Source organism: Budorcas taxicolor, chromosome 16 (assembly GCF_023091745.1).
Source record: "Budorcas taxicolor isolate Tak-1 chromosome 16, Takin1.1, whole genome shotgun sequence".
Classification (NCBI taxonomy): domain Eukaryota; kingdom Metazoa; phylum Chordata; class Mammalia; order Artiodactyla; family Bovidae; genus Budorcas; species Budorcas taxicolor.
Window position 1 is genome coordinate 64,829,152 of NC_068925.1, and position 26,517 is coordinate 64,855,668.

The 26,517-nt window shown below is 40.8% G+C and overlaps 2 protein-coding genes across 3 annotated transcripts in view; both read left to right on the forward strand.

Annotated features, from left to right (window-relative positions):
- Positions 1-745, forward strand: part of NPL (N-acetylneuraminate pyruvate lyase) — a 37,320-nt gene extending 36,575 nt beyond the window's left edge. The window contains exon 11 of the mRNA XM_052654057.1: positions 561-745. Within this exon, the coding sequence (XP_052510017.1) occupies positions 561-745 (185 nt within the window). The remainder of the gene's footprint in view (positions 1-560) is intronic.
- A 10,013-nt stretch (positions 746-10,758) lies between these two features.
- The window catches only part of DHX9 (DExH-box helicase 9), a 44,468-nt gene continuing 28,709 nt past the window's right edge, over positions 10,759-26,517 (forward strand). The window contains exons 1-6 of one of the 2 annotated variants that reach the window (XM_052653455.1): positions 10,759-10,889; positions 14,158-14,290; positions 15,089-15,229; positions 22,234-22,345; positions 23,316-23,419; positions 24,183-24,331. In XM_052653455.1, coding sequence (XP_052509415.1) covers positions 14,180-14,290; positions 15,089-15,229; positions 22,234-22,345; positions 23,316-23,419; positions 24,183-24,331 — 617 coding nt within the window. In that variant the 5' untranslated portion in view covers positions 10,759-10,889; positions 14,158-14,179. Of the gene's footprint in view, positions 10,890-14,157; positions 14,291-15,088; positions 15,230-22,233; positions 22,346-23,315; positions 23,420-24,182; positions 24,332-25,756; positions 25,883-26,517 lie in introns of those variants that run through there. The other variant, XM_052653456.1, reaches the window with a different exon arrangement.

Below are 26,517 nucleotides of genomic sequence, written 5' to 3' on the forward strand. Positions count from 1 at the left end.
AAATTCTGTCTCAGTGATGAATTCCTCTATCTTTCAATCCACAGCGGTACATCCCTGAATCAGATTATCCTTATGGACCATTGGCTTCAGCGTCTCCCTACCACTTTGGCCTCTTTATTCCTGATACCTCTTGTCCCTCCTTGCTTTTGAGGTTGACTTTGAGTCTCACTTTGTTTTATTTTATAATTTATCAATTCGTTAAAAAAGCTTTCAGCATTTGTATGGGTTCAGAGCAGGCCTAGGGACTTCCTAAGGGGCTTCCCAGGTGGCGCTGGGGCACCCCACTCCAGTATTCTTGCCTGGAGAATCAATCCCATGGACAGAGGAGCCTAGTGGGCTGTAGTCCACAGGGTCGCACAGACATGGACACAACTGAGGCCACTGAGCATGCGCACAGGGATTTCCTGCATCTGCTCAATCTGCCATATTGACAAAAATGCCCCATCTTTTAGTTCCATTTTATCCTGTCCTAGGAATCACTGTAAGAATATGATTTCTTCTCTGGAATGTTTGTGGCAAAGTGGACCGTCCCAGCCCTGTTTCCTGTTTATTTTTCCTAGGTTTTGGAGTGTCGCAGACCAAAGCCATCATGACTCTTGTCTCCGGGATTCCAATGGGCCCACCCCGTCTTCCACTACAGAAAGCCTCCAGGGAGTTCACTGATAATGCAGAAGCTAAACTGAAAAGCCTAGATTTCCTTTCTTGTACTGATTTAAAGGATGGAAATATGGACGCTTGCAGTTAGTGTCTATCAAATGAGGGTGTGTACATTGAAATATAATGCACCTTGAATACAGCATTTATTTCTCAAAGACTTTTTAGATGAGCTTGAACTCAACCTTCCTAGCAAATGAAATCCTACAGCAGTCAACAAGTATTTAAATACCTGCTATGATCTTTTAAAAGTTTTAATTTGTGAAAGTGCAAAAACTTCAAAAGGAGTCATAGCCCTAAATCATTCAATATTTCACAAAATTTTTGTAGAGAAATTTTTGCATATATGGATGAGATTAAATCAAGAGGAAAAATGTACTTGATTAATTCCATTTGCCTTCAGGAGCTCCCATTATCTTAATTCCTGGTTCTTAATTCTACTTTAAAGTTTTCTAATTTTAAACCACTACAATATACTTTCATTTTAATAAATATTCATTTGTAATCTAGGACAACTCCAAGTGATTGCATTTAGGCAGATATTCTAATTGTAATGCCAGATTAATACAATGTAACTCAACTGTGCACAACTATTAACATATCACTTCACTTGGCTGCTCAGTCTAACTCAGTATATCTGCTTTCAGATTAATTACAGTGTCACGATTTTCCCCAAAAACTTTGGGTTAGGTGAAGACTTGCTTCAGTTACTATAACTAAAGGGCTCTTTGGGTGTTTTTCACATAACAAAGGAGAGGCCTTACACAAAGATGAATTCATGTCTCTACTTGCTGCTGTAGAAAGTGAAAGTGAAGTCGCTCAGTTGTGTCCGACTCTTTGCAACCCCATAGACTGTAGCCTACCAGGCTCCTCTGTCCGTAGAGAACTTCTTAAAGCTCAGAGTTTTGCAGAACCAAAGATCTCTTTGCTCTGGGCACTGCAACTTCCTCCTTTCCTCACTGGGGAGAAAGTGTGCCCCAACAGTGCACTGAATTATTGGAAGTGAAAACCAGAGTCCCTTCTGCAGTGAGCCCAGCAGCTACTTACTTTCATTTTCCAGTTGCATTTTCAAGCAGTCACTTTTCAGTGATAAAAGTTTTAGGGAGGACCCAAAGGTCTCACTTTAACTTTCTCTACACAACCTCTTTACTTTTTTCTTTCTCTGGAATGTATAACTGGCTGCTCAGCCTCCTCTGTAACAAACCCAGGTGTGTGCTTTCTAACAATAAAGTCTATTGATGGTTAATCCTTAATGATTTTAAACTTGATTATCCAATCTAGTAACTACCTAGGGTTTTATTTTGTTTCCTGTCTGATTAGTCTGCAGAGAAGTGTTTGAAATTCATATCAGTTTACGCTGTTTTTAAATTTTTTTAATTAACAAGAAAACTTGTTCAAAATGGGAATTCAAAATGAACAGTGGATTCAGTTATCTTTGCTAACCCTTTTAAAAATTGGTTGGGTAGGTAACAGTTGTTATATTTATATCTCCTCTTTCCTTCTACCGACTCAATGGATATGACTTTGAGCAAACTCCAGAATATAGTGGAGGACAGAGGAACCTGGCATGCTACAGTCCATGGGGTCACAAAGAGTCAGATATGACTTAGTGACTGAACAACAGCAACACTCCTTTCTTGCCCAGGAATAACACCTACTGTTTCCTCATATTTCTGTCTTCTTTAGGAATAAGGTATCTGAATTAGAAATTGAACCACAGTTGCCTATGTGAGCTTATATTCTACCTCATTGAAACTTCTTTGTATAGCTGTTAACTTCCTAAAAGAAGAAAAGTGAGGTTTTTTGTTAGTGTTTGTTTCTGAGCATGTCATATCCCTATTTAATGATACTAAGGCCAAATTAATTTTTCAGTGAAAATAAAGACTGGATATCCACTAAGCAAAGAGCTCTGTTTTTCTTGTTTTGCTCATCTGAAATTAGCACTTGGAGAGCTTTTAACATGATTAATGAGATCTTGTGAACACAAAGAGAAATATGATGGTTAAACAAATGACCAAGGCTGAATTTAAACTTAGTTATGTTGTTGGTTTTGTTTTTTTTAATAATTTTTATTTGATTTTATCTCTTGTTTTTGGCTGTGCTGGGTCTTTGCTGCTTTGCACATGCTTTCTCTAGTTGCAGTGAGCAGGGGCTACTCTTTGTTGTGCTGCACGGGCTTCTCGTTTCAATGGTATCTCTTGTTGCAGACACAGGTTCTAGGCATCCAGGCTCAGTAGTTGTGGCACACAGGCTTAGTTGCTGCAAGGCCATGCGAAATCTTCCTGGACCAGGGATTGAACCTGTGTCTCCTGCATTGGCAGACAGATTCTTTACCACTGAGCCACCAGGGAAGCCCCCAGTGTATGTTCTTTATACATCAGAAAGAAACATTACATTGCTGCTAAACCGCTAACTCAATAGCTGGCAAAATAAAGTTGAAAAATGATACAAAACCCAAGAAGTGATATAGAAATTTGCATTTATTATCATCAGAGATCAGATCACAGTTCCACTCTCAGATTTTTTCCTAGGTTGCAAACTTTTGACTGTGCTTCTAACAGTAGCAGATGGGGAATGGAAAATATCTACAGACTCTTGAATGATCCATATATCACTGTTTGGAACAGTGGCAAATACAATAAGAGAATGCCTTTTGCTAAGTGACTTTAGAGGAACAAGCAGGTCAAAGAGACACAGATTTTAAAAAGTTACCATCACTGAAAGATTTGAAGTATTTATGTGTTTATGGGGCCTCCTTATATGTGGAGTACATCATGAGAAACACTGGGCTGGATGAAGCACAAGCTGGAATCAAGATTGCCAGGAGTAATATCGATAACCTCAGATATGCAGATGACACCACCTTTATGGCAGAAAGCGAAGAAGAATTAAAGAGTCTCTTGATGAAAGAGGAGAATGAAAAAGTTGGCTTAAAGCTCAACATTCAGAAAACTAAGATCATGGCATCTGGTCCCATCACTTCATGGCAAATAGATGGGGAAACAGTGACAGACTATTTGGCGGGGTTGGGGGGGGGGCTCCAAAATCACTGCAGATGGTGACTGTAGCCATGAAATTAAAAGACTCTTACTGCTTGGAAGGAAAGTTATGACCAACCTAGACAGCATACTAAAAAGCAGAGACATTACTTTGCCAACAAAGGTCCGTCTAGTCAAGGCTATGGTTTTTCCAGTGGTCATGTATGGATGTGAGAGTTGGACTATAAAGAAAGCTGAGCACCAAAGAATTGATGCTTTTAAACTGTGGTGTTGGAGAAGACTCTTGAGAGTCCCTTGGACTGCAAGGAGATCCAGCCAGTCCATCCTAAAAGAAATCAGTCCTGAAAATTCACTGGAAGGACTGATGTTGAAGCTGAAACTCCAATACTTTGGCCACCTGAGGGAAAGAACTGATTCATTGGAAAAGACCCTAACGCTGGGAAAAATCAAAGGCAGGAGGAGAAGGGAATGACAGAGGATGAGATGGTTGGATGGTATCACTGACTCAATGGACATGAGTTTGAATAAAGTCCGGCAGTTGGTGTGGACAGGGAGGCCTGGCATGCTGGTGTCCTTGAGGTTGTAAAGAGTTGGACATGACTGAGCAACTGAACTGAACTGAATTGAATGTGTTTGTGGGCTGGGAAGGTATGTGACATGACTTTTTGCTTTAAAAATGTCACTCTTGAAGCGGTGTGATGAGTAGATTAAAAGACAAACTGGGAACAGGGAAACCATTGGGTGGCCTATTGCAATAGGTAACCAGTGGTGGAGACTCAAACTAAGGAGGTGGCAGCAGTGATGGAGGGGAGGGAGTGGAATAAAAGATATTTAGAAAAAGAATCAATAGAAACTAGATATGGAAGATACAACTGGCACTCCGTATCTGCAGGATATCTCTGTATCCAAGGATTCAACCAAATACAGAAGAAAAATATTGGGAAAAAAAATTCCAGAAGGTTCCAAAAACCAAAACTTGAATATGTCACATACTGGTAACTATTTACATAACATTTACATTGTATTTACAACTATTAACATAGCACATACATTGTAGTTATTAGAAATCTAGAGATGATTAAAATATATAGAAGTATATCCTATAGGTTTTATGCAAATTCTGTGCCATTTATTTAGAGACTGGTGAATCTCCATAGATTGGTATCTGGGAGGGTCCTGGGACCAATCCCCTATGGATACTAAGGGACAACTGCACTTGTATTTGTTATTTATTTCATGTAACAAATCACCCCTAGATGTAACAGTTTAACATTGGAAATATTAACTCATGTAGTTTCTGAGGGCTAGGAATCGAGGAGCAGCTTAACTGGGTGATTCTGGTACAAAGTCTTTGAAAAAATTGCAGTCAAACCATTGGCTAAAGCTTTATTCCTCTCAAGATTGAACTGGAGCCGAAGAACCCACTTCTGGGTTCACTTACGTAGCTGGGCAGGCCTCTGTTCTTTGCTGGCTATTGGCCAGAGACTTCAGTTTCTCATGAAACTATGGCAGCTTTCTTACTCCAGAAAGATCTGAGAGAGTGATCCGAAAGATAGAGATGGCACACAAGTGAGCCAAAACTCAAAACAGAAGCCACAGTCTGTTAAAGCAATCTCAGAAGTGGCTTACTATCCCATTCCATGTGCTAAAGCAAAAAGTCAAAAGACCAGTCCTAGGAACAGTGTAGGATGGGACTACACAGGGCTCATATGCCAGGAGGAAAGGATCTTTGTTGGCCATATTGAAGGCTGCCTACTCCAATAATAAAAGAATCAGGATTGAGACCCGAGACTCAGAAAGAAGCCTGAGGGACATTAAGGAGAGAGCTTCACTAAATATTTACATATGATCTGAAGTTCAAAAGAAAGTTTGGATAGGAGATTAAGGTTTAGAGGGTATTCACACATAGATGGCAGTTGAAAGCATGTAAGATAGTCCAGGCAGAGTGTATACAGAGTGCTGAGAACAGAATCTGGGCATGACTGGCATTCGGTGTGCTTACAGAGGGAGCTCCATAGGAGTCTGAGATGGAGGGATTGAGACATGGGAGCAGAGCTGTGCTCAGAGAAACTCCAAAAGCCTCAAATGTGAGGGGTGGTGATGTTCAGAGATCTGCTTCAGAAGTCTCTTTCTCAGAGGAGAATGTTAAAGCTCAGAGGGAAATGGGCAGTTGGCAGATGTCACCAGTCCCCAAAGGACCAGGGTCTCTCAATTACCCCTGGAGTCATCTTGCAAGTGTGGAAAGCCCTGGAACCTCAGAAGCTGTGTACCACGTGAGGTTCCATTCCCAATCACCTTGTCACTGAGCCCCAGGCTCAGGACGCAGGCTCTCTAGGGCAGCTCAGAAGTAGCACAACTCACCATTGGCTGCCTAAGCTGCAGGGCAGGAGGCTGGAGCTGAAAGACCAGCATCTAATTCACCCCTGGTTCAAGGGAAGGGAAGATTAAACCCAGGGCAGCTGAAGGACTTGCCAGGGCCAAGGCCAGTGGTGAACTGATAAATGGTTAACAATTGACTCTGGCAGAAGATTGGGTGAGGGGGTGGTAAGGGGGGTGGTTCGTGGTTCCAGGGAGGCCCAGACTTGTAGCATTTGCCTAATTCAATAGTCTAAATATTCTCACCATGGGATGAGGATCAAGATGACAAACTAAGAAGATAACAGAGCTTACTTCCCTCCGCAAATGTTACCGAGTCCAAGCTCAGTCTGCTTCCTGCACGACAGGCCAATAATCAGGAGACAAGGTGCTGAGGCAAGGTGTAGCGATTTTACTCAGAAAACCAGGCATCCAAGAAGGTGGCAGACTAGAGTCCAAGACATCTTATGGGGTCTGGATGCTAGCTTCTTTTACAGAACAGAGGAGAGAAGGTAAGGAAGTAAAGTAAAAAGGGGCTAAGTCTTGCAAAGTATCTCCTGGTTTGGCCAGCCTCCATTAGGGAAAGTGTTAATTCCTCTTTTTCTGCAGCCATCCACAGGTGGACAGGGTCAGGATGTTTCCCTATGAGCTGAATAAAGGCACTTTAACTTTCTGGTAGAGGGGCAGGTGTTCCCCGAGGCCACGATGTACGCTTATAGCTTCAGGCAGCATCTTCTTAGTGATTATAGAAACAAAAGCAATGGAAAACAAAGGTTAGAGTAAAAGAAACAAATCGAACAGGGAATCAGATTTTATTCTTCCCTGTTACTTAAATGAGTCAAAAATACATCTACACGTGGAACAACTGTTATGGAAAACTAACTGAAAAATGGCAGAAAAACTAAACAACTAAGGCTGCAAGAAAGACTCCCATATAATTGGGAAGAAAAGCATGGAGTGGAGACCTCTGACCTTGGGAGAGGACAAGGGGAAAAGGGGAATCACACAGGTGGCCCTGGGGAGTGAGCAGGTGAAGCCGCAGACTAGACCCCCCAGTCCTGGGGTCCTGCCCGGAAGAGACAAGCCCCTTTGGCTGCTTGGAGGACCACTGGGACAAAGAAGCCGGGGAAGCCTAGATTCCATTCATGAGGAGTGTGCAGGTACTGGTCTGCCATCGGACAGGGTGGAGAGAGGTCTGCCCTAGTGGTTGCTTCTTTGCTGCTATCCCTAATCTGAGCTGGCTTCCCTGATGTTTCAGGTGGTAAAGAATCCACCTGCCAATGCAAGAGACCAGGGTTTGATCCATGGGTCGGGAAGATCCCCTGGAGGAGAAAATGCAATTCACCCCAGTATTCTTGCCTGGAGAATTCCATGGACAGAGGAACCTGGCAGGCTACAGTTCATGGGGTTGCAAAGAGTTGGACATGACTGAGCAATTAACACTAGTCTGAGCTAACAGAATACCCCAGCCCCACATACTCCACAGCACAGCTTGGCAATGAACCTAGTGCCCCGGGACCTTGGAAAGACTTGATCTAAAGATACAGAGGCAAGGAGGGGGCCTGGGGTGTGGTCTGGGTGGGGCAAGAGTGGCTGTTGTTGGCACTCACTCAAATGGTGCCACTGAAGCCCGACCAGATTTCTGACAGCAGCATGGTCACTTAAACCACCATGACCCCTGGTCACGACCTGGTGAATGCTCTGGCCCCACTCACTCCATGCCACAGCTTTGCATTGATATGGGGTGGCTGCAACACGGGATAAGACGTGACTCTGGGCTGCTTCTGAGCAGAGCCACAGATGCCTACCCAGGCAGTGCACACAAGCCTTTCTTACTTCACCACTCCCCTCCTTTGAGGCAAAGGCTCCAGTATGGGGAGAAGTAAAGATATACACACTTAGGGGCGGTAAAGAATCCACCTGCAATGCAGGAGACCCCGGTTCGATTCCTGAGTCGGGAAGGTCCGCTGGAGAAGGGCTAGGCTACCCACTCTAGTATTCTTGGGCTTCTCAACTGGTAAAGAATCCGCCTGCAACACGGGAGACTTGGGTTCGATCCCTGGGTTGGGAAGATCCCCTGGAGAAGGGAAAGGCTACCCACTCCAGTATTCTGGCCTGGAGAATTCCATGGACTGTAGAGCCCATGGGGTTGCAAAGAGTCGGATGTGACTGAGCGACTTCCACTTCACTTCGATAAAAAACTTCAAAGATATAAACTTAAAGGGAACAAAGCCAGCCTGAGTCCAACCTCCAGGGCTTTGGCTCAAGCAACTCAGGAGACCACTGCCAGTGTAGTGACAGGCACTGTGCAGAGCGAAAGTCCCACCTCACAGCCTGCACAGGCTCTAGCTACTTCAGCACCAGCCATGACCCCCTTTATCAAGGTGATGGTGGCAAACCCGCCCTGAGAAAAGATGTGGCTGCTGTCACATCAAATCCAGCGCTCACATCAAAGACACTGGGCACACAGTCTATATAGGGATGCTCCCACAAACACCTATTCAACACCACAAGATAACTGTTTCACCTAAATTTATAGACACAGAGAAATGTAAGTAAAATGAAAAGACAAGAACTACTCTCAATTGAAAGAACAAGAGACAGTCTCCAAGAAAATGATGAAACAGATATATGTAATCCATCTACCAGACTATGAGTTCAAAACATTGGTAATAAAAATGCTGTGTTCTTTATCTACAAGAAAACACCTGTAATCCATTTATGCTATTTGGCTTTCCCTTATCATAAAATGAACAAAACAAAACAAAACTCTGGTTTAAGTACCCTTGTAATGCAAGTTCGTGTGCCTGACAGTGAGGCCAAACAAACTGAAAAAGAGTTTGCAGCAGAGAAAGGTTTATTGCAAGGCCATTCAAGGGGACAGGAAGCTTATGCCTTAAAAGCCCTGAGCTCTGCAAAGCACTTTTAAAAACCAGATGGGAGGGGGTGATCTGCGATCAGCTTGTCACAATTCTCTGATTGGCTGACGGTGAGGCGGTGTCACAGGGTTTAAAAAAATTGGTCCTTAGGCTCCAACTGACTCATGGTCATAATATCTTCCATTTGCTGGAGAGGGGAGGTTCTTTACATCTGCAAAATAACTCAGGAAATGTGCATCAAACAGTATTGTCTAGGTACTTCAGAGAGGAGCTTTGGAGGAACATTTGGGGGAAGGCCTGTCCCAGGAAGCTCCCATGGCATCCTGCTCAGTTACACCCTGAAAGGGACAAAGAAAAAGATTAAGGTGTTTTCCTGAATGGTTTTGTTTTTAGTTGAAGACAGCAAACCCAGGAGGAAAATAAGATTGAGTAAATGCTGTGTTATTCTAATCATAGGAGAAATACTAAAACAAGGGACTAACCACAGTGAGCTAGAAGAGTTAGGAAAAGAAACTTAGCGAAAGAGGTGAAAAATAAGGATGGTAGGTATGATGGGGTCAAATAATTGATTAGTCTGGATTCTCTGGAACAATCCCAACTGGAAATATTCTGTACTATTTACTCTGTGGGAAGCACTAGAGTTCAAAAATTTAAGTGACTACTACAATAGTTAACAATACAAATTATTTCAAAGACTGAAGACAAAAGGATATCCAATTTGAGCAAAAACAACCTTACAGTTTTTAATCTATTCATTTTAGTAAGCATGTGATATGTATCCCAGTTGTAGCAGGGGAAAAACCAGTTCTGACTCTACTTTGGAACTATCTGACTTACTTTTAGTTTTTTGTTATTATAATCATACATAATGGCCTGCCTGAGAGAATCTTGCCCCTCTGCCTGTTAAAGTGTCTTTGTTCAGACCCCGGTCCATCTGTAGACGGCAGGAAGGAAGAAATGAACACATCTCTGTTTGAGGCTTCTCTTTCTAGGAGATAGTTGCAAGATTAATGGCCTTTCTATTTTCTTTCTTCACCTCCCCCAATCTGGAGTCATTTGTCTGCCATCTTCTTGGCCAGTCAGCTCTCTGAACATAAAGTCATATTCCTTGCTTCAACCCCTCCCCTCTGATTCACTGGCCTGTCCATGTAGCAGGCAGAGTACGCTTGGACTCCGTTAACACAGAGAGTGGCCTGAGTGAGCCAGGCAGAGTTCCCGCCTTCATTGAGGTTATTTCTCTCAGGAGACCTTCCTGTTAAGAGTATTTGAATCACTACAACAGTATCTGTTGAACACCTACTGTGTGTCAGGAACACACAATAAGCCCACTTCACATGGTGTCTAGTTTAACTGCCCTAACAAGCCTCTGAGGTCTTCCCCGGTGGCTCACCAGGTAAAGAGCTCGCCTGGCAATGCAGGCGACACCGGTTCCATCCCTGGGTCGGGAGAAGGAAATGCAACCCACTCCAGTATTCTGGCCTGGGAAACCCCATGGACAGAGAAGCTTGGCGGGCAGACAAGACTTAGGAACTAAAACAAAACCCCTATAAAGTTAGCACCTAACATTTCAGTTCTGTCTTGGAAGGGCACCTCATCTACCACAGGTCCCTATGACAAAAGCTGCAAAACATTTTGATGCATTAAAATGCTACCGGGTCCCCCAAACTTTCAAACAGGAGGTGGCTCTGCTACACAAGGAAGCCAGGCCGGGACCGCGGGCGCCATTGGCAGCCCCATCTCCCGGGCGACCAGAAACTAACGGCCGCTACGTAGCCGCAGGCCCGCCCTTCCCTCACGGTGGCCTGGGCCGCCGCCCCGCCCCCAGCTCGCTTTCTGCGCATGCGCAGAGCACTGGCCCCGCCCCCTGGCGCCTCGATCGCAGCCATTTCGCAGCCGCTTTCTTGCAAGTTGCTGTTTGCTCTCCGGTGTCCGTCGCTAAAAGCCCGTGCTACGGACGGTCCTAAGAGGGCTGTGCTCTCGGGCACCAGGAAAGCAGAAGAGGGTAAGGGGAAAACGGCCTTGTGGTTTTCGTTGGGCCGGCGTGGGCCCCGCGGCTCTGCAGCCGGGCTTTGTTCGCTGGCGCGGGCGGTGGCGGGTTGGGGTGGGGGTGGGGAGCCGCCTCGCCGGGTTCCCGGATTGCGGGCTGCGTGCTGCCCGCCGCGCTGCGCTGCCCGCCGCGCCGCGCTCGCTGCCCGTGGGGTCGGGGGAGCCCCGTTGTTGCCCTGCTTGTTCGCGCACCCTTTCCCGGCCCGGTCTGCTTAACGGCCAGGCCACACTTCCTCCTCCGGCCTAGCGCGGCGGCGCGGCTCTCGCCGCAGAAGGAAAGGTGTGTGGGGGCGGGGTGAGTCGTCCTGTGGGGCTGAGCCCGCCGAGGCCCCGCGCTCGCCTTAGGGCCCTTCGGTCGTTCAAGACGCACAGAACGGGCTGTTGTTTCGGGGGCGCTGTTCTGCGGCCGCTGGGGACAGAGAGTAAAGGGCTGAGGCAGCGTCCTGGCCCTCCCTTTCCAGGGGTTGGGCTGGGGGGAGAGGGAGGCAGTCGGAAAACAGGCGTCTGCAGGTTTCCGTCAAGAGGTGGCGAGGAATTAGTGTAAAGGGAGAGAGCCTCTTGAGATCGGCTGGCGAGGGCAGGCGTCCCGGAGGAGGTAGTAGACCTTTGAACTGTCGGCCGCGGGGCGGAGGATGCGTCAGCGACGGAGGAGGGGGCAGAACCGCAGAGGCCGAAGGGAGTAGTGAGTGTTAACGGGCAGGCAGGCGTTGGAAACTGAAAGAAGGCCATGTTACTGGAGTGTGGTGAGAATTTAAGGGAAGCAAGGATTCGGGGGTAGCTAGAGTGGAGGAAGTGGGAATCGTTGAGGACGTCATTCCCGCACTCCAGGTGTGCAGAGTGATAGCAGGGAGATGGGACACCTACCTTGGAGGCAGAAGTGGGCAGTGGATGAGCAGTGGCCTACCTGGCTGGAAATTCTGGGCCCCCCAGTTAGGAGCTCTGTCTCTTGGGGCAGGTTATTCTTGACTTAGTTTACTCACCTGTAAAAAGGGAATAATAATAATGCTTTTTGCACAGTGTTGTAAAGGTTAAGTAAAATAGTTCACGTAGGTGCTCCTTTAAGGATACTGACGGGTACTTAACAAGGGATGGCTATAGAGGATCTTCAGGGACTGGGTAGATCCCACACCGTGAGTAACTTGGTGAATGGTGGTGCCATTTGGGGAGATGGGAAAACTGGGCTTGGGAGGAAGAAGAACAGGTTTGGGGAAGAAACTAAAAGTTTTGTATTGACTGAGATGCCAAGGTAGCATCCAAATGGGTCTGTTAGATGAACTTGGTTTTGGAGGTTAAAAAGACTATAAATGTTTAGTATATATTTGGTTATCATTAGGATATAGTTGGTGTTTAATATTATGGAGTTAGATGAGCCTGCCGAGGGAAGAAGGAATTTGATAGTGTAGTCCTTCATATTCCATGTTAACTCGTTCACCTTGAGGGCTTGTTTTTTAAATTGATTATTCATGGTTGGAATTTGTAGATAGATATCCTTAGCTTTCCACAGCTTTTCGTTAATTGGGTGTCTCCAGGGTTAACTTAGTTGGCAGACAAAGGTCCGCATCATCAAAGCTTGGTTTTTCCAGTAGTCAGTTGCAGACATGAGAGTTGGATCATAAAGAAGGGTGTGGGTGTGTTTGTGGGGTGTGGGTGTGTGTAAGTCACTCAGTCGTGTCCCAACTCTTTGTGACCCCATGGACTGTAGCCCACCAGGCTCCTCTGTCCATGGAATTATTCTCCAGGCAAGAATACTAGAGTGGGTTGCCATTTCCTTCTCCAAGGGATCTTGCCCACCCAGGGCTTGAACCTGGGTCTCCTGCATTACAGGCAGATTCTTTACTGTCAGAGCGCCAAGGAATTGATGCTTTCAGATTGTGGTGCTGGAGAAGACTCTCGAGAGTCCCTAGGAGTGCAAGGAGATTTGCATCCTAAAGGAAATCAAGTATGAATATTTATTGGAAGGGCTGAAGTTGAAGCTCCAGTAGTTTGGCCATCTAAGAGCTGACTCATTGGAAAAGACCCCGATGCTGGGAAAGATTGAAGGCAAAAGGAGAATGGGGCTGCAGAGGATGAGATGGTTGGATGGCATCACTGACTCAATGGATTTGAGTTTGAGCAAACTCCGGGAGATAGTGGAGGACTGTCTGCCTGGTTTGCTGCAGTCCATGGGGTCTAAAAGAGTCCGACATGACTTAGCAACTGAACAACAACAGGGTGACTGACTACAAAGTAAACTTTATACTAAAGTCCAGTTTGATGACACAAGACTTAGGTGCTAACAAAATACACTGAGCATCATCAGAAGACAGACTTATTGGGGTTTCCTCTCACATCACAGCAAATTGAATTTGTAGTGTATTTTCTCTGGTTCTAAATTTAGTCTCAGATACTTAGTAATTTAAATTCAGATTTTAGACTTAGGCTAAATATCTTTTGCTCTCTTATAGAGGGAGTAGAGGGAGAATGCTAACAAGTGCAATATGTTGTTTTTCAAGAAGATGTAATATTTTCAAATTTTAATGAATATCAAGGCCTAAAGATTTGGTATAATATATTTAGGTTCATTAATTATTTTAAGTACTGATTAATTTATGTATTTGGACTTACTAACAATATATTGCCTGCAGCTTTGAGGACAGTCTGCTAGGAGACAGTGCAAATGAGGGTAAACTATTGGATTTATATACGAAATAATTGATGACCATTTCTTAATATAGTAGTTTGGGTTTGAACTTGGGCCTCCACAGTGGATAACTTGGAAGTTACCTATCTATGCCAAAGTTTCTTTCCCTGTAAAACGGTGATATAGTAGGATCTATCATGTTTATCTCCCACAGTTGTGAGGATTAGATAAAACACATAAAGTACCTCTTGTAAAAAGGAGATTACATAAAGTCTCTTTTAAGAAAAGGTAAAAATCACATGTAGTTACCTAAAGATAACCATTTGTGGGGGATAGTTGTTTTCCAGTCTTGATTTATTTATGCATACTTCTTGCATAGTACAAACTATAGTATTCTGCTTTTTTTCTTTTTAAACAAAATGTGATAGATGGTCCAGTTTCATCATTAACATTTCTTAATAGGCAATGTTAATAGCAGCATGATAGAATATCCTGTGCTTAACATAGATTTTCAGTAAATTTCAGCCATTGGATATTTCCAGATTGGTAATTTCCACTGTTTACTCTTAGAAATAATGCTGTTTTTAACTAACTTGTTTCTTAGGTCTGAAGAAGACACTTGAATCATGGGTGATGTTAAAAATTTCCTGTATGCCTGGTGTGGCAAAAGGAAGATGACCCCAGCATATGAAATCAGAGCAGTGGGGAACAAAAACAGACAGAAATTCATGTGTGAGGTATTAAAAAAAATACATTTTGCATTTATGTGACTTTAAGGCTTATTTTATTATTAAAAGAATAATGTTTTCTGTTTGGAAATGTTAATGTGTTGTACATTGGATTATGTCCTTTATTGTGACTTGCCTGCTATTTCTATCTCATTATAAATCATTTTCAAGTGATATGAAATCAATCATTTAAAAAAAACTTTTGGCTGCACCACACAGCTTTGGGGATCTTAATTCCCTGACCAGGGGTGGACCCGATGCCCCCTGCAGTGATAGCACTGAGTACTAACCACTGGACAGCCAGGGAATTCCCTAAGCGTTACTTTTAAAACAACGTGGTAGGTAAATTATTCTAATTAGAACAATGTGTCTTTCACACTTTATGCACTACCAGTAATGCAGACTAGAAAAATTGGATTAACTTTGTCTGTAGTTACTAATTCCAGTAGAAAGTAGGTGCATTCTTAACTGCTTCACGTCAGAGAGCTTTAAAATAAGTACGGCTAGTTTATTCTTTGGTCTTGTAAAATCAGATTTTAATGTGGAACTTAATGTTGTATTAGAAGAAATTATATGAGCCACATAAGTTAACATTCTTTCTTTTGGATTAGTTTATCACTGGACCGTATGAATTAAGCATTTTTTTATAAGACAGCCTGTGAATTCTCTTAGGTATGTTATTTTCACTATGTTTATAAAGTATATCTCCAATAATTAATTGTAATCCCTTAATGGTCTAGTAAAGTATGAATTTTTTAAATCCCAAAATTACCCAGGTCACACTCTCAATATAGTTTTTTCTTGAAGGTTCGAGTGGAAGGATATAATTACACTGGCATGGGTAATTCCACCAATAAAAAAGATGCACAGAGCAATGCTGCCAGAGACTTTGTTAACTATTTGGTTCGAATAAATGAACTAAAGAGTGAAGAAGTCCCAGCTATTGGGGTAAGTATGGCCAAGCAACTTGAGACATATATTATAAGATTATGCTAATCCAGTATGTATGGAGGCTCAGTGTGATAGTTTTTCGGTGTTGTTTTCAAACAGTATATTAATATGTTCCTTAGTGAACCTTGGGGGTGATTTGTTTTCTCAGAGAACTGGGATGATTTCCTAAAGATTTGGATTTCATTTTCATTATGTACCTGACTTGGGGATTCCCTTTAGTTGGTATGTCTTAGGGTTTTACATATTGTATTCATTCAAAACTGATTTTTCAGAGTCTGTTGTATTCTGTGTACTTCAAAAATAACATTTTAAACAGAATATAAAAATCAGTAACATTTTAAAATACATTTGCTCCCATTGACATTTTCTTAGAGTTAAAATAGTATTTGGTACAGTAGAATATCATTCTTGTGTTTTTATACCATAATTATTTTTAATTATATCGTGTGTATGCAGCAAAAGTTTTGAAAAATAAACTAAAAAGTGAACGTTTGAATTTTCACAAAAATAGTGGTATTGCTGATGTTTTTAGAAAGTCGTATTATGAAAAAAATCACATGATTTAAGCAGATGCCTTAGGTATTACATGAAAGATCCAGTTTTTATAAAACCTTTAGGAATAACATTAATTTCAGCACCCTTCAATGGGTTTTTGTATTCTGACTTGGCTTATAAAGGTAAAAATACATGTTTTTTACCTTTCCATTGCATTTACCCAGGAATTGAGTTTACTTTCTAGTATGGTGTACCACTATATAATTACAAGATTTTTAATTAGTTTGGTTGAGCCATCTGTAAAATGAAAAGATTGGACAAGACGACCTTGATTCTTTTTCAAATATTTGACCCACTGGCCTTTGTTCTATGTGTTATGACCTATTCTAGTTGTGTGTTTTGGTTTTATATTTTTAAGCCTCTTCCTAGGTCGGTTGGTGGCAAACTCTTCCATCTCTTTTATGTAAAAATGTTTTTATTTTACCTTGAATAGAAGATAACGCAATTCTGAGGCGCCGGTTTTCTTCTAAGACTTCAAAGATCATGTTGCACTGTTGTCTAACTTCCGTTGTTGTCTGATGAGAAGTGGGCAGTAATCCAATCATTTCTGCCTATATGTGTTTCCTTTGGTTGCTTTGTTTTTTTCTTTGGTTTCCAGTAGCTTGGCTGTGATGTTTTCTTTGTACTCATCCTGCTTGGAGTTTGCTGAAATTCTTGAATCTGTAAATTTATGTCTTTCATCAAATATGGGAAACTTTTGGCTATTTTTTTTTCCCCCCAAATATTTCTTAATTTTTTCTTCTTTTTCTGGGACTTTCATGTTAATATATATAAGAAACCTTTTGGAACTATTTTGGAGGTCCTGGACCGTCTTTTTCTCCTCCTTTCTCTAATTTTCAGATTGGATGATTTCATATATATGTTAAAGATAATCAGTATCTTCAAGTTCACTGATTATTTTCTTTGTTGGTTCTGTCAGTTCTGCCCCCCACCGCCCGCCAGATACTATCTTTTTTTTCCCCCTAAGTTTATTGCCCTTTTTTTTTTTTTAAACAGGTTTTGTTTTTCTGGTGGCATTTCTTTTCATCCAGTCAGTATAAGCATACATTCATAATACGACTGAATTTCTTGTATATCATTGAGCATAGTTACAATAGCTGTTTTAAAATTCTTAACTGCTAATTCTAACATTGGGGCCATCTTAGGGTTGGGCTCTGTTGATTGTGCTTTTTTTTTCCTGTAAAAACACTGGTTTTATTATTGAAAAAAAGAAACAAAATCCTGGTCATTTGCAGTATCTATCAGCTTTCAATTTTGGCTCTCCTGTCCAGAAGTGTTTCATGCAAGAATCCATCTTTCCAGGCCTTTTTCAGAATTTTCTGTCTTCTTTCTTATTTTAAGCTCGTGGTCTTGGAAGCTCTGGAATTTTTTTACATAATTGATTTCACACTGTTTGACGTTTCCTTTGTCTTCTTCTGGAATATCATCTTTTTTCTTAGTTTCTCTTTCGGTGCAGGATCCGATCTTTATCATTTCTTCTGCCGTTTTACTTTTTGCCGCTATATCACCTGCTTCATTGCATCTAATAAAACAGCTATTGGAGGCCAGTAAAGCCATTTTCCCATCTTGAAAGACAGGTTCCCACTGCTCTCTAGGTCCAATTGCATCTGAACGCCCAACAACAATTGTGCTTTTGAGATTTTTCCTCTTTGTATGTCAAATGGTTTTGCATTATATTCTGGGCATTGTGACTATTATATTTTGGAAACTAAATGATGTTAGTCCTCCAAAGAGTATTTTGTCGTTGTGTTGTCAAGCAGTTAATTGAGACGGACTTAAGCGCCAGCACTGTCTTTTGAGTGATAGTTCAGATCTCACTGATCCTGTTTTCTGATCCTGTGCTGGAAGGCTTGAAATCTCTTCTGCATATATATAGTTTAAAGGTTAGCCAGAGATTTGGGGAAAGTTTATACACAAGAGTTTGGGATTCCTCTTTTGTTTCCTTTTCAGGATTTCTTTCTCACTTTCTAGCAGCTTTGGTGTCCCCATATTCTTATCCTTTGATACTTCTGGCCAGAAAGACTGGGTTTTCTATTGAGTTTTAGCTGTCTGAGATGGTCTTCCCTAGTAATAAAAGGCATAATAAGCTGAAATTATACTGTCTATTTTTTGCTTTCTCATTTCAAGTTTCTTCTAGAGTTTGCAAGATTTTGTTCACTTTTTAGTGCCTGAGAAGAGTTTTAGGGTTTTTGTTTTTCTGGAGTTCATATTACCTGCAGGAGTTAGTGTAGTAGGAGGTACTGTGCCATACCAGAAATAGTATCCTATTTTCAATTTTTTCTTGTTAGAATTGTAACACATTTAGATCTTTTCTGTAAGGCTCCAACTATGCATTTTCTACTTTGTCCCTCACTTCTACACTGACCTTCTTGCAATTCGTCAAATAGGCTAGCGCCTTTTCCGTCTCAAGACTTTTGTGCTTGACTATTCTTTCTGCCTAGAGTGCTATTTCCCAGCCATCCTGTTGAAAATTGGAAATCTGCTGTTAGCCTGGTGGTCTGTCTCCTTTCATTGTTTGATTTTTGTCCGTATCGCTTACTAACTTCCAGCCTGGTGCTTCTCAACCGGGAGTGATCTTGTCCCCCAGGGATGTTTGGCAATATGTGGAGACATTTGTTACAACTGGAAGGGGATGGTGGCATTATTGACATCTAATGGGGAGAGGCCAAAGCTTCCTGAAACAAAGAATCATCCAACCCAAAATGTCATTTATACTGAGATTGAGGACCCCTCTTTTAATCTATTTTTTACCCCTAGATCTTCATACTATAGTTCATGAGAGCAGAGGATGGGGTTGGAGGGGGGGAGGTGGCAGTTCCTGTGTTTAATTCGTTGCTATCTCTAGCATCTAGAATAGTTCTGTTCCATACAGTAGGCACTTAATATTTTTTGGTTAGATAAATGAGCGATGAACTTGGAAAAATATTCTTTCACAAGCAAATCTTTACCATACCATCTATATTTTACCTCCCCATCCTCACCAAACCCTATTTGTGTCACTTCACTTGCCCTTTCATGCAACAGAATGTACTTGCCAAAAATGACTTATTTCTAAATGCCAAGGATACTTAAACTTTTTTTTATCATGGAAAATGTCAGATGTGTGTCAAAGTAAGACTAGGAATAATATCACAAACCCCTGTGTTGCAATACTTTTCACCATGACCAATCATGATTCATCTCTTAATTTCTATCTACCTTTTTCCTTTTGGATTATTTGGTGGCAGATCCCAAATATCCTGTCATTCATATGTTACTGTTTCAGTTTGTATGTCTAAAAGGTAATCTTTTTAAAAAACACAGCAATTCCATTATCAAACTAAAAAAAATTAATAGTTTCTTAACATCCCCAAACACCCAGTCAGTACTCAGATTTTCCTGATTGTTCCGTGAGTCCATTTTTAGTAGTTTATTTAAATTATGTTCCAGATGTTGTCTGTGTTTTACAGTTAATTGATGTCTGGTGTTCTCATCACTAGATTCTCTCTCCCTCCCCGTCTCTCTCTAATTTTTCTTTGGAATTAGTTAAAGAAAGCATGTTATTTATTTTATAGTTTCCCACACTTTAGATCTTGCAGATCCAGCCCCCTGGTATCATAAAGTATTTCTCTGTTCCTCTGTTTCTCATAATTGGTGGTTAGAGACTTGACCAGATTTCAGTTTGATTGGAGTAGAGGGGCAGGCACAGGAAATCTCCAAAGATTAAGTCTGTACTCCCATCAGGAGGCACCTGATGGGACGTTAGCAGCTATTGATATCACTGTGGATTTAATTCTTCAGTAAATTTCTTTGATTTTTTTAGTTCAAATACTTTTATAACAAGAAACCACCTTTTAAAAAAAGCAGAACCTCTCTTTATCAATAATTCAGTTATTCTGGGGTATAATTTATACAGAAAATGTTAAAGATAAATGTTTGCTTCTTTCCCTTTAACAGTTAAGTTCATCCCTAGTATCTTTTAAAGGTTATCACTTATGTATTAGTCCACAATTATTATGAACTCATTGATTCAAATATGTAATATATTAATACATTCATTAATCTTTTTGTTGCTGTTTTTAAGTTGTCCCATTTTTAGCTGGTAGGACCTTCTTCAGATTGATTTTTTTCAGTTCCTTTAACCTTACCCCTCTCCAGTACTCTTGCCTGGAAAATCCCATGGACAGAGGAGCCTGGTAGGCTGCAGTCCATGGAGTTGCTAGGAGTTGGACACTACTGAGCGACTTCACTTTTACTTTTCACTTTCATGCACTGGAGAAGGAAATGGCAACCCACTCCAGTGTTCTTGCCTGGAGAATCCCAGGGACGGGGGAGCCTGGTGGGCTGCCGTCTATGGGGTCACACAGAGTCGGACACGCCTGAGGCGACTTAGCAGTAGCAGTAGCAACCTTACCCGTTAGTCTGATCATTTTCTTGCTTTGTGGCATATCATATGTTGGACTCGCCTTGAATTTTACTATTAGAGAGATGTTAAGATCCCTGGCTCTTTTTCCTGGGGGGTGGTGTTTAGAGACTACAAACTGAGTGCCAAGAGTTGCTACTAAATCGGTTATTGTTTTAGCCTTTTCAGTGTACAAAGCTTGGGAAAATTTTTTCCAAGACAAGGTATATTTTGAGTTCACTCTGATGCTTCCAGTTTAAACTCAGAATGGCAGAGCTTTTTCTCACCCTTCGTGTGCATCTGTTTGTCTGTTACCCCCAAACCGAAACTGTGTTTCCTTGCAGAGCCCTAACATAATTACTCTTGCTTTATTCAATAATACATGTACAGCAGTCTCATGCTATAAATTCCAGTGCTATTATCAATTATGCAATTACTGGAAAATTTAAGTTTTTGCAGTTCTTTTCATATTTAGGGTATATCCTACTTGTTGTTTAGTCACTAAGTCATACCTGACTCTTTGCAACCCCATGGACTGTAGCCCATCAGGTTCCTCTGTCCATGGGATTTCCCAGGCAAGCATACTGGAGTGGGTTGCTATTTCCTTCTATAGGGAATGGTAACAGCTCAGGGATCAGACCACATCTTCTGCCTGGCAGGCGGATTCTTTACTGCTGAGCCACCTGGGAAGAAGCCCCCATATCCTACTGCAGACTTAAAATGACTGCACTTTCACGTTGAAATAATTCCTCTTTGTGGTCATTCTGTCATCTCTATCCTCTGGTTTGTTTTCATTTTGCTTTAATTTTTAAGGGTCATTGTAAAACTGGACAATTACATTAAATAGTTTCATAATTTGTTAAATTAATGAAACAAGTGTATTTGGAAAAGTCTGACTTCTGTCCCTGCCTCCTCCATCTGTTTTCCTGTTGGGTTTTTGTTTTTTAGTTATTAGTCAATCTTCTTTTTTCTAACTATAAGCCAAAAAAAATATGTATATTAATATTCCTAACCCCAGCTCTTTATTTTACTAACAGTATCTTGTGTACACTTTTCTTTTTCCTTTACTTACCTGCTTTTCACTAAAATAGTACCATAGTTTCTTCAGCTAACCTCTACTGATGGATTTTTGTGGTTTTTACTGTTACTTACAATGCTAAAATGAGTAGCCTATGTATTATGCATGTGTATACATATAAATTTTTGTATTTTTGCTCATCTGTCTTGGGGAGAGATTTGTTGAAATGGAATTGCTGTATCAGAGGATACTGCATATGTGCTTTTGCAGGCTGTTACCATTTTCTTTCTCTGTAGGATAAGAGTTGAATTATTTTGCATTTCCACAATTTCAGTCATTTCCAGTGGTTCTCAACGGGCAGTTTTGGCATGTCCCCCAGTCCCCATTGCATTTTTGACTAAGAACAGGGGGAGGGTTGCTACTGGCATCTAGTCGGTAGTCCAGGGATATTGCTAGACATCCTGTGATCAAAGCGTCATTCCTGCTTTGGCCCAGCTGGTTCATTCTTACTGGAGCTGTTAGTAATTGCACTTCACTCTTCCCCAGTAGTATATTGGACACCTTCCATCCTGGGGGACTCATCCTTCAGGGTCATATCTTTTTGCCTTTTCATACTGTTCGTGGGATTCTCCAGACAAGAATACTGGAATGGGTTGCCATTTCCTCCTCCGGTGGATCACATTTTGTCAGAACTCTTCACTATGACCTGTCATCTTGGGTGGCCTTGCACAGCATGGCTCATAGCTTTATTGAGTTATGCAGAAAGGTAAATGATGTATACAGCATAAAGTGATCCCAGTTTTTGTGTGAAAATTATTTTCATCTACATAATTGTGTAATCTCCAGAGAGAAAATTAACGGATATTTTTATTATCCTTACCTTTTCTGCCTGAAATGAGAACATAATAGTTTTTTAATTCTGAAAGCAACAATATTAATATTATGAGGAAAAGAGGGGGTGACACATGGGCCTCCTGTGAGTTTTAGAGAATTTAATGGTCTCTGAAGGCAAAGTTACTGACCTTGCCTTGACTTTTCCTCTTATAGGTAGCACCCCCTCCACCCTCAGCTACTGATTCATCTGATACCACAACAGATGATGGAGGTTTACCAGGAAACCTGGGAGGACCTCTTCCTCCACATCTGACTCTCCAGGCAGGTAAGGACTTGAATGTGTGCACATGACTGAGAATAAGATACACACTGTCTTGCACAGTCACCATCTTTTTCTCACTTGGACAGATAGAAATAACTATTCTGAAGTCCTAATGTGAAGAGAACCCAAGATCTTCATAAGTTTGCAGATACTACCAGATTATTTAATCTCTTAAAAAGTGGTACAGCTCAATTACTTTCTGTCAATAGATTTTGATCTCTGGATAGATTTTGCACAGGCTAGAATATTTGGTTAAAGGGGTTTATACTGCCCTTTCTTGTTTTTAACTTGACTTCTACCAAATATTGTAGGCTTGTTTGTTTGCTATATGGGTCCCCGTCACTGCTGAATTCTGTATATATCAAAACTTTCGTTAGTGTGTCCGCTGTGGGGTCAATTACCTGGAATATTTGTCAAATTACCTATGTCTCAGATCCAGTGTTTATGAGACAAGGATAACAATGTTTACTTATAAGATTACTTGAGTAAACTTTTAAAAAGTATTAATAAACAGTTTTAGGCAATATTAAGTACAATTTTTACTCTGCTTTCTCATTAAAATTCATCACTTTTTAACACTTTTTTAACTTCTTATTTCCATCTCTAGCACTAGCGTGTAGCTTTCTTTCAGGGTCATATCTAGTGAAGAAACAGTTACCATTTAATCAGTTATTACATATGTAACAACTTAAAACAGAGGTACATGCTAATGTATCCCAGGTTATCAGTCACTTATGATCATTACTAGCAGCACCCTGCTGCATACCATCTTTACAGTTAGCAATTTAGACCTGTATTCAGTGAGGTAACACTTCGTTAAGTGAGAGATTTCAGGTCCATTTCCAAATAACTGAAATCTTAAATTTCTAATAATAGAGCTCTGAAATCTAAATTAGGAGTAGTTTTAAAAAAATATTAAGAGTGTTTGTACAATTTGATTTGCTAAAAGAACATCATTTTCTTTCCATAATAGAAAATAATTCTGGAGGTGGGGGCTCTGGCTATGTGCCCACCTGGGATCGAGGTGCCAACTTGAAGGATTATTACTCAAGAAAAGAAGAACAGGAAGTCCAAGCGGTAAGGCTATATAACCCTGTATTACATCTCCTAGAGTGTGATTTAGGACTTGGTTCATGGAACAGTTTAAAATATTTGCAACTTTATAATTTAGTGATTGTTTTAATTAATTATTTGAGACTGATAATTCATGCAAAACACCATAAATCTAAGCTACCTGTTAATTCTGGTCACTAGAATTGCCTGTGAAATAAAACTGTTTTTCCCTGGTATTAATAAAATGTCTCTTCATCTGCTTTGTAGGAAACTTAGTTGCCTTAGTAAACCTCATTTCTTGATCACTTGCAGTAAAAGTGCTTTGATAAGACAGCTTACTTTTCTGACTTGATAGATACCTTATTTTTTGGCCAAATAGATAGATACTTAGATTTTTTTGGGTGTGTGCAGCATGCAGGATCTTAATTCCCTAACCAACGATCAAACCCGCCCCTTGTAGTGCAGAGTCTTAACCACTGGACCACCAGTGAAAATCTTTTCGCTTTATTTGTTTAAAGTTTTTAAACCAGCCTAAAAAAAGTGGTCAAAGGCTTCTTAGGAACAGTTTAAATGTGTAATACATTAACCAATAGCGTGTTTATACGATAGGACCGTCACATGGAATAAAAACTAGTTCTGGCTGAGTTTTGACTAGGATTAAAAGCTGTTAAAAAAGACAACTTTTGCACTTTTAAAGCATGGTACAAAGAAATTGTTGTTATAGAATTGTGTATCTTAAATATACATAGCATCATGAAGCCAAATTTAATTATCATTGATTCAACAGACCCTTGAATCTGAAGAAGTGGATTTAAATGCTGGACTTCATGGAAACTGGACCTTGGAAAATGCTAAGGCTCGTCTGAACCAATATTTCCAAAAAGAAAAGATTCAAGGAGAATATAAATACACCCAAGTGGGTCCTGATCACAACAGGTTTGCTTGTTTCACTCTTTTCCTTCTATAGTAAGTTAGAGGTTTGTAGAGTTATTGTTCTGTTCTTGTACGTGGCATCTGGTTCAGTTTGTGGATGAGTAGAAATGGTGAAAAGATACGTTACTTTGACCGAGAATTGTCACTGATGTGTAATGTGCAGTTTGTGATGGCTTCCACTTAGGAGTGTGATTTTAAGAATAAAATCACAAAAATTTTCTGTGTAAGGATAAAATCTGCAAAAAATCTGCTATTTGTGTTGCTAGACTTCTGGTTCTCGTATGAATCTGAGAGGCAAAAGCCTCAGTAGTAGCCTCAAGTAGTGGTTTGTCCGTGTTTGACTTAAAAGTCAGCCAGAGGTAGTGAGTTTGTTGTTCTCTGTGGTGTTAGAAGCAGTTATAATGTGTTTTTCTTTAACGTGTCAAGTTAGACACTTAAAGTTTAGAGTCTTCAGAGATAAGATGGTGTTACATCTAGAACCAGATTTCCCATCGGCTTTGAAAGTTGCCTGTGTTCGAGTCCTGTTAGTGAAGTTTTAAGGGCCTGTTGTGAAGCTGAAGGAGAGCCTCCATCTTTGTATGTGAGTTAAATTAGCATACTTTTGTTCTGTTAAATTTCATAAGACTGAACATACAGGGAGGAGGAGGTTCTCACAGTGACAGTATGTTTCTCAGCCTGCTTGCTGTTCTTCCTGAGAGCATTCCAGGGTGTAGTAATTATTACTCCCAGGAAGGCTCATATGGATAAGATTCTTCTGGGGGCACTAATATTTTATTGAAAGGGAGGGGATGTTTTAATGAAAATCTGGATGATTTAATTTGCTGTCCTTAAATGAACTAAGTCAAAATGCATCAAAACTGTTTTCCTTAAAAATCAAAGTGTTGCATCCAGCAACCCTAAAATAATTATTATTGAAATAAAACTTTGATATTGATCAAAATGATGTTCAGAGCATGGTTCCCCCTGCTTCCCAGTGTTTTATTCAATCCTGAATTCTCAAATACTTAATTTTGACATTGACTTTATTAAACCATCAGAGATTATAAAAGAAAGATTCATTTATTGATGTTTTTTTTTTTTAAATTTTGTTTTGCTACACTGATTGGGCTTAGTAGCTCTTAATAACTTTAAGGGCAGTTAGATAATTTAAGTATGCCTGAAACTTATTGTAAATTTTTTTAAATATCTTAATTGATTCTGATACAAAGAGTTAAAGAATTCAGGCTATGACAAGGAAGGCAGAGGCAGTTGGGGGAGCTTGGACAGCATTGCTCTTTGTATGTCCTTTAAAGGCATAACAAGACAGCAACACTAGAGGTCTGTGTTCATACACACATGTGCTGCTGCTTAGGCTGAACTAAGCAATCACATGGGAAACTATTGTAAACTGATTTCTGGTGTTGCTGTTCCCCCCTAGGTGGAGGAGAATGAGATTGAGTGCTGACTTTAAGCCTGGCTGAGAAACATACTGGCATCGGTGTCATTAATGAAAGGGTGGATGTTGTTTCCCTGAAAGCCAGTGGCCTTTGACCCCTGAAGCCGCTGTGCCTGAAGGTCAGTTCACGAGGTATAGGAAGGAATCTTAACATTTTTTTTTGTAAGTCTCACCTGACCTTTTATTCACAGCACAAAGCCAAGGTTAGAATATGTAATGGAAAGATCAGAAAGCATAGTTTCCAAAGGGCAATTTTCCCCTTTTTAAAGCCCAAATTTATTCCCTAGTATTTGCTAGCTATTTTAGCTGTAGTTTTCAAAAATATTTTGTTGTCCGAGACTTGACTTAAATAAGCTTATTTTTTTTGTTGTTAATAAGGGCTACTTCCAACTGCAGGCAGATACCAGATCTCTGTCTCGAGCCACTGACACGGGCTCAGTGTTCGTATACCCATGTGTATGTGTGCATACGAGCCTATTTTTAGCTGATGGTAACAGATTGAAATCATTAGTGGGTGGCCCATGCAAAGAATCTTAAAACAACCACAACTGTAGTTTAAGGAGAGTATTGGACTTATTTTATTTCTTGGCCTCAGGCTAAGTGGAAAATTCCTTTTCACTGAATGTTTTCTAGCTATTCAGACTGCAGCCTTGAAATACAGTTTAAAGTAAGTAAATATGGAATCACAACTCCTAACATTTTCTTTCCATGAACAGTTGGCTCATCAAGTTTGATTACAGCTGTCTCATGCCGT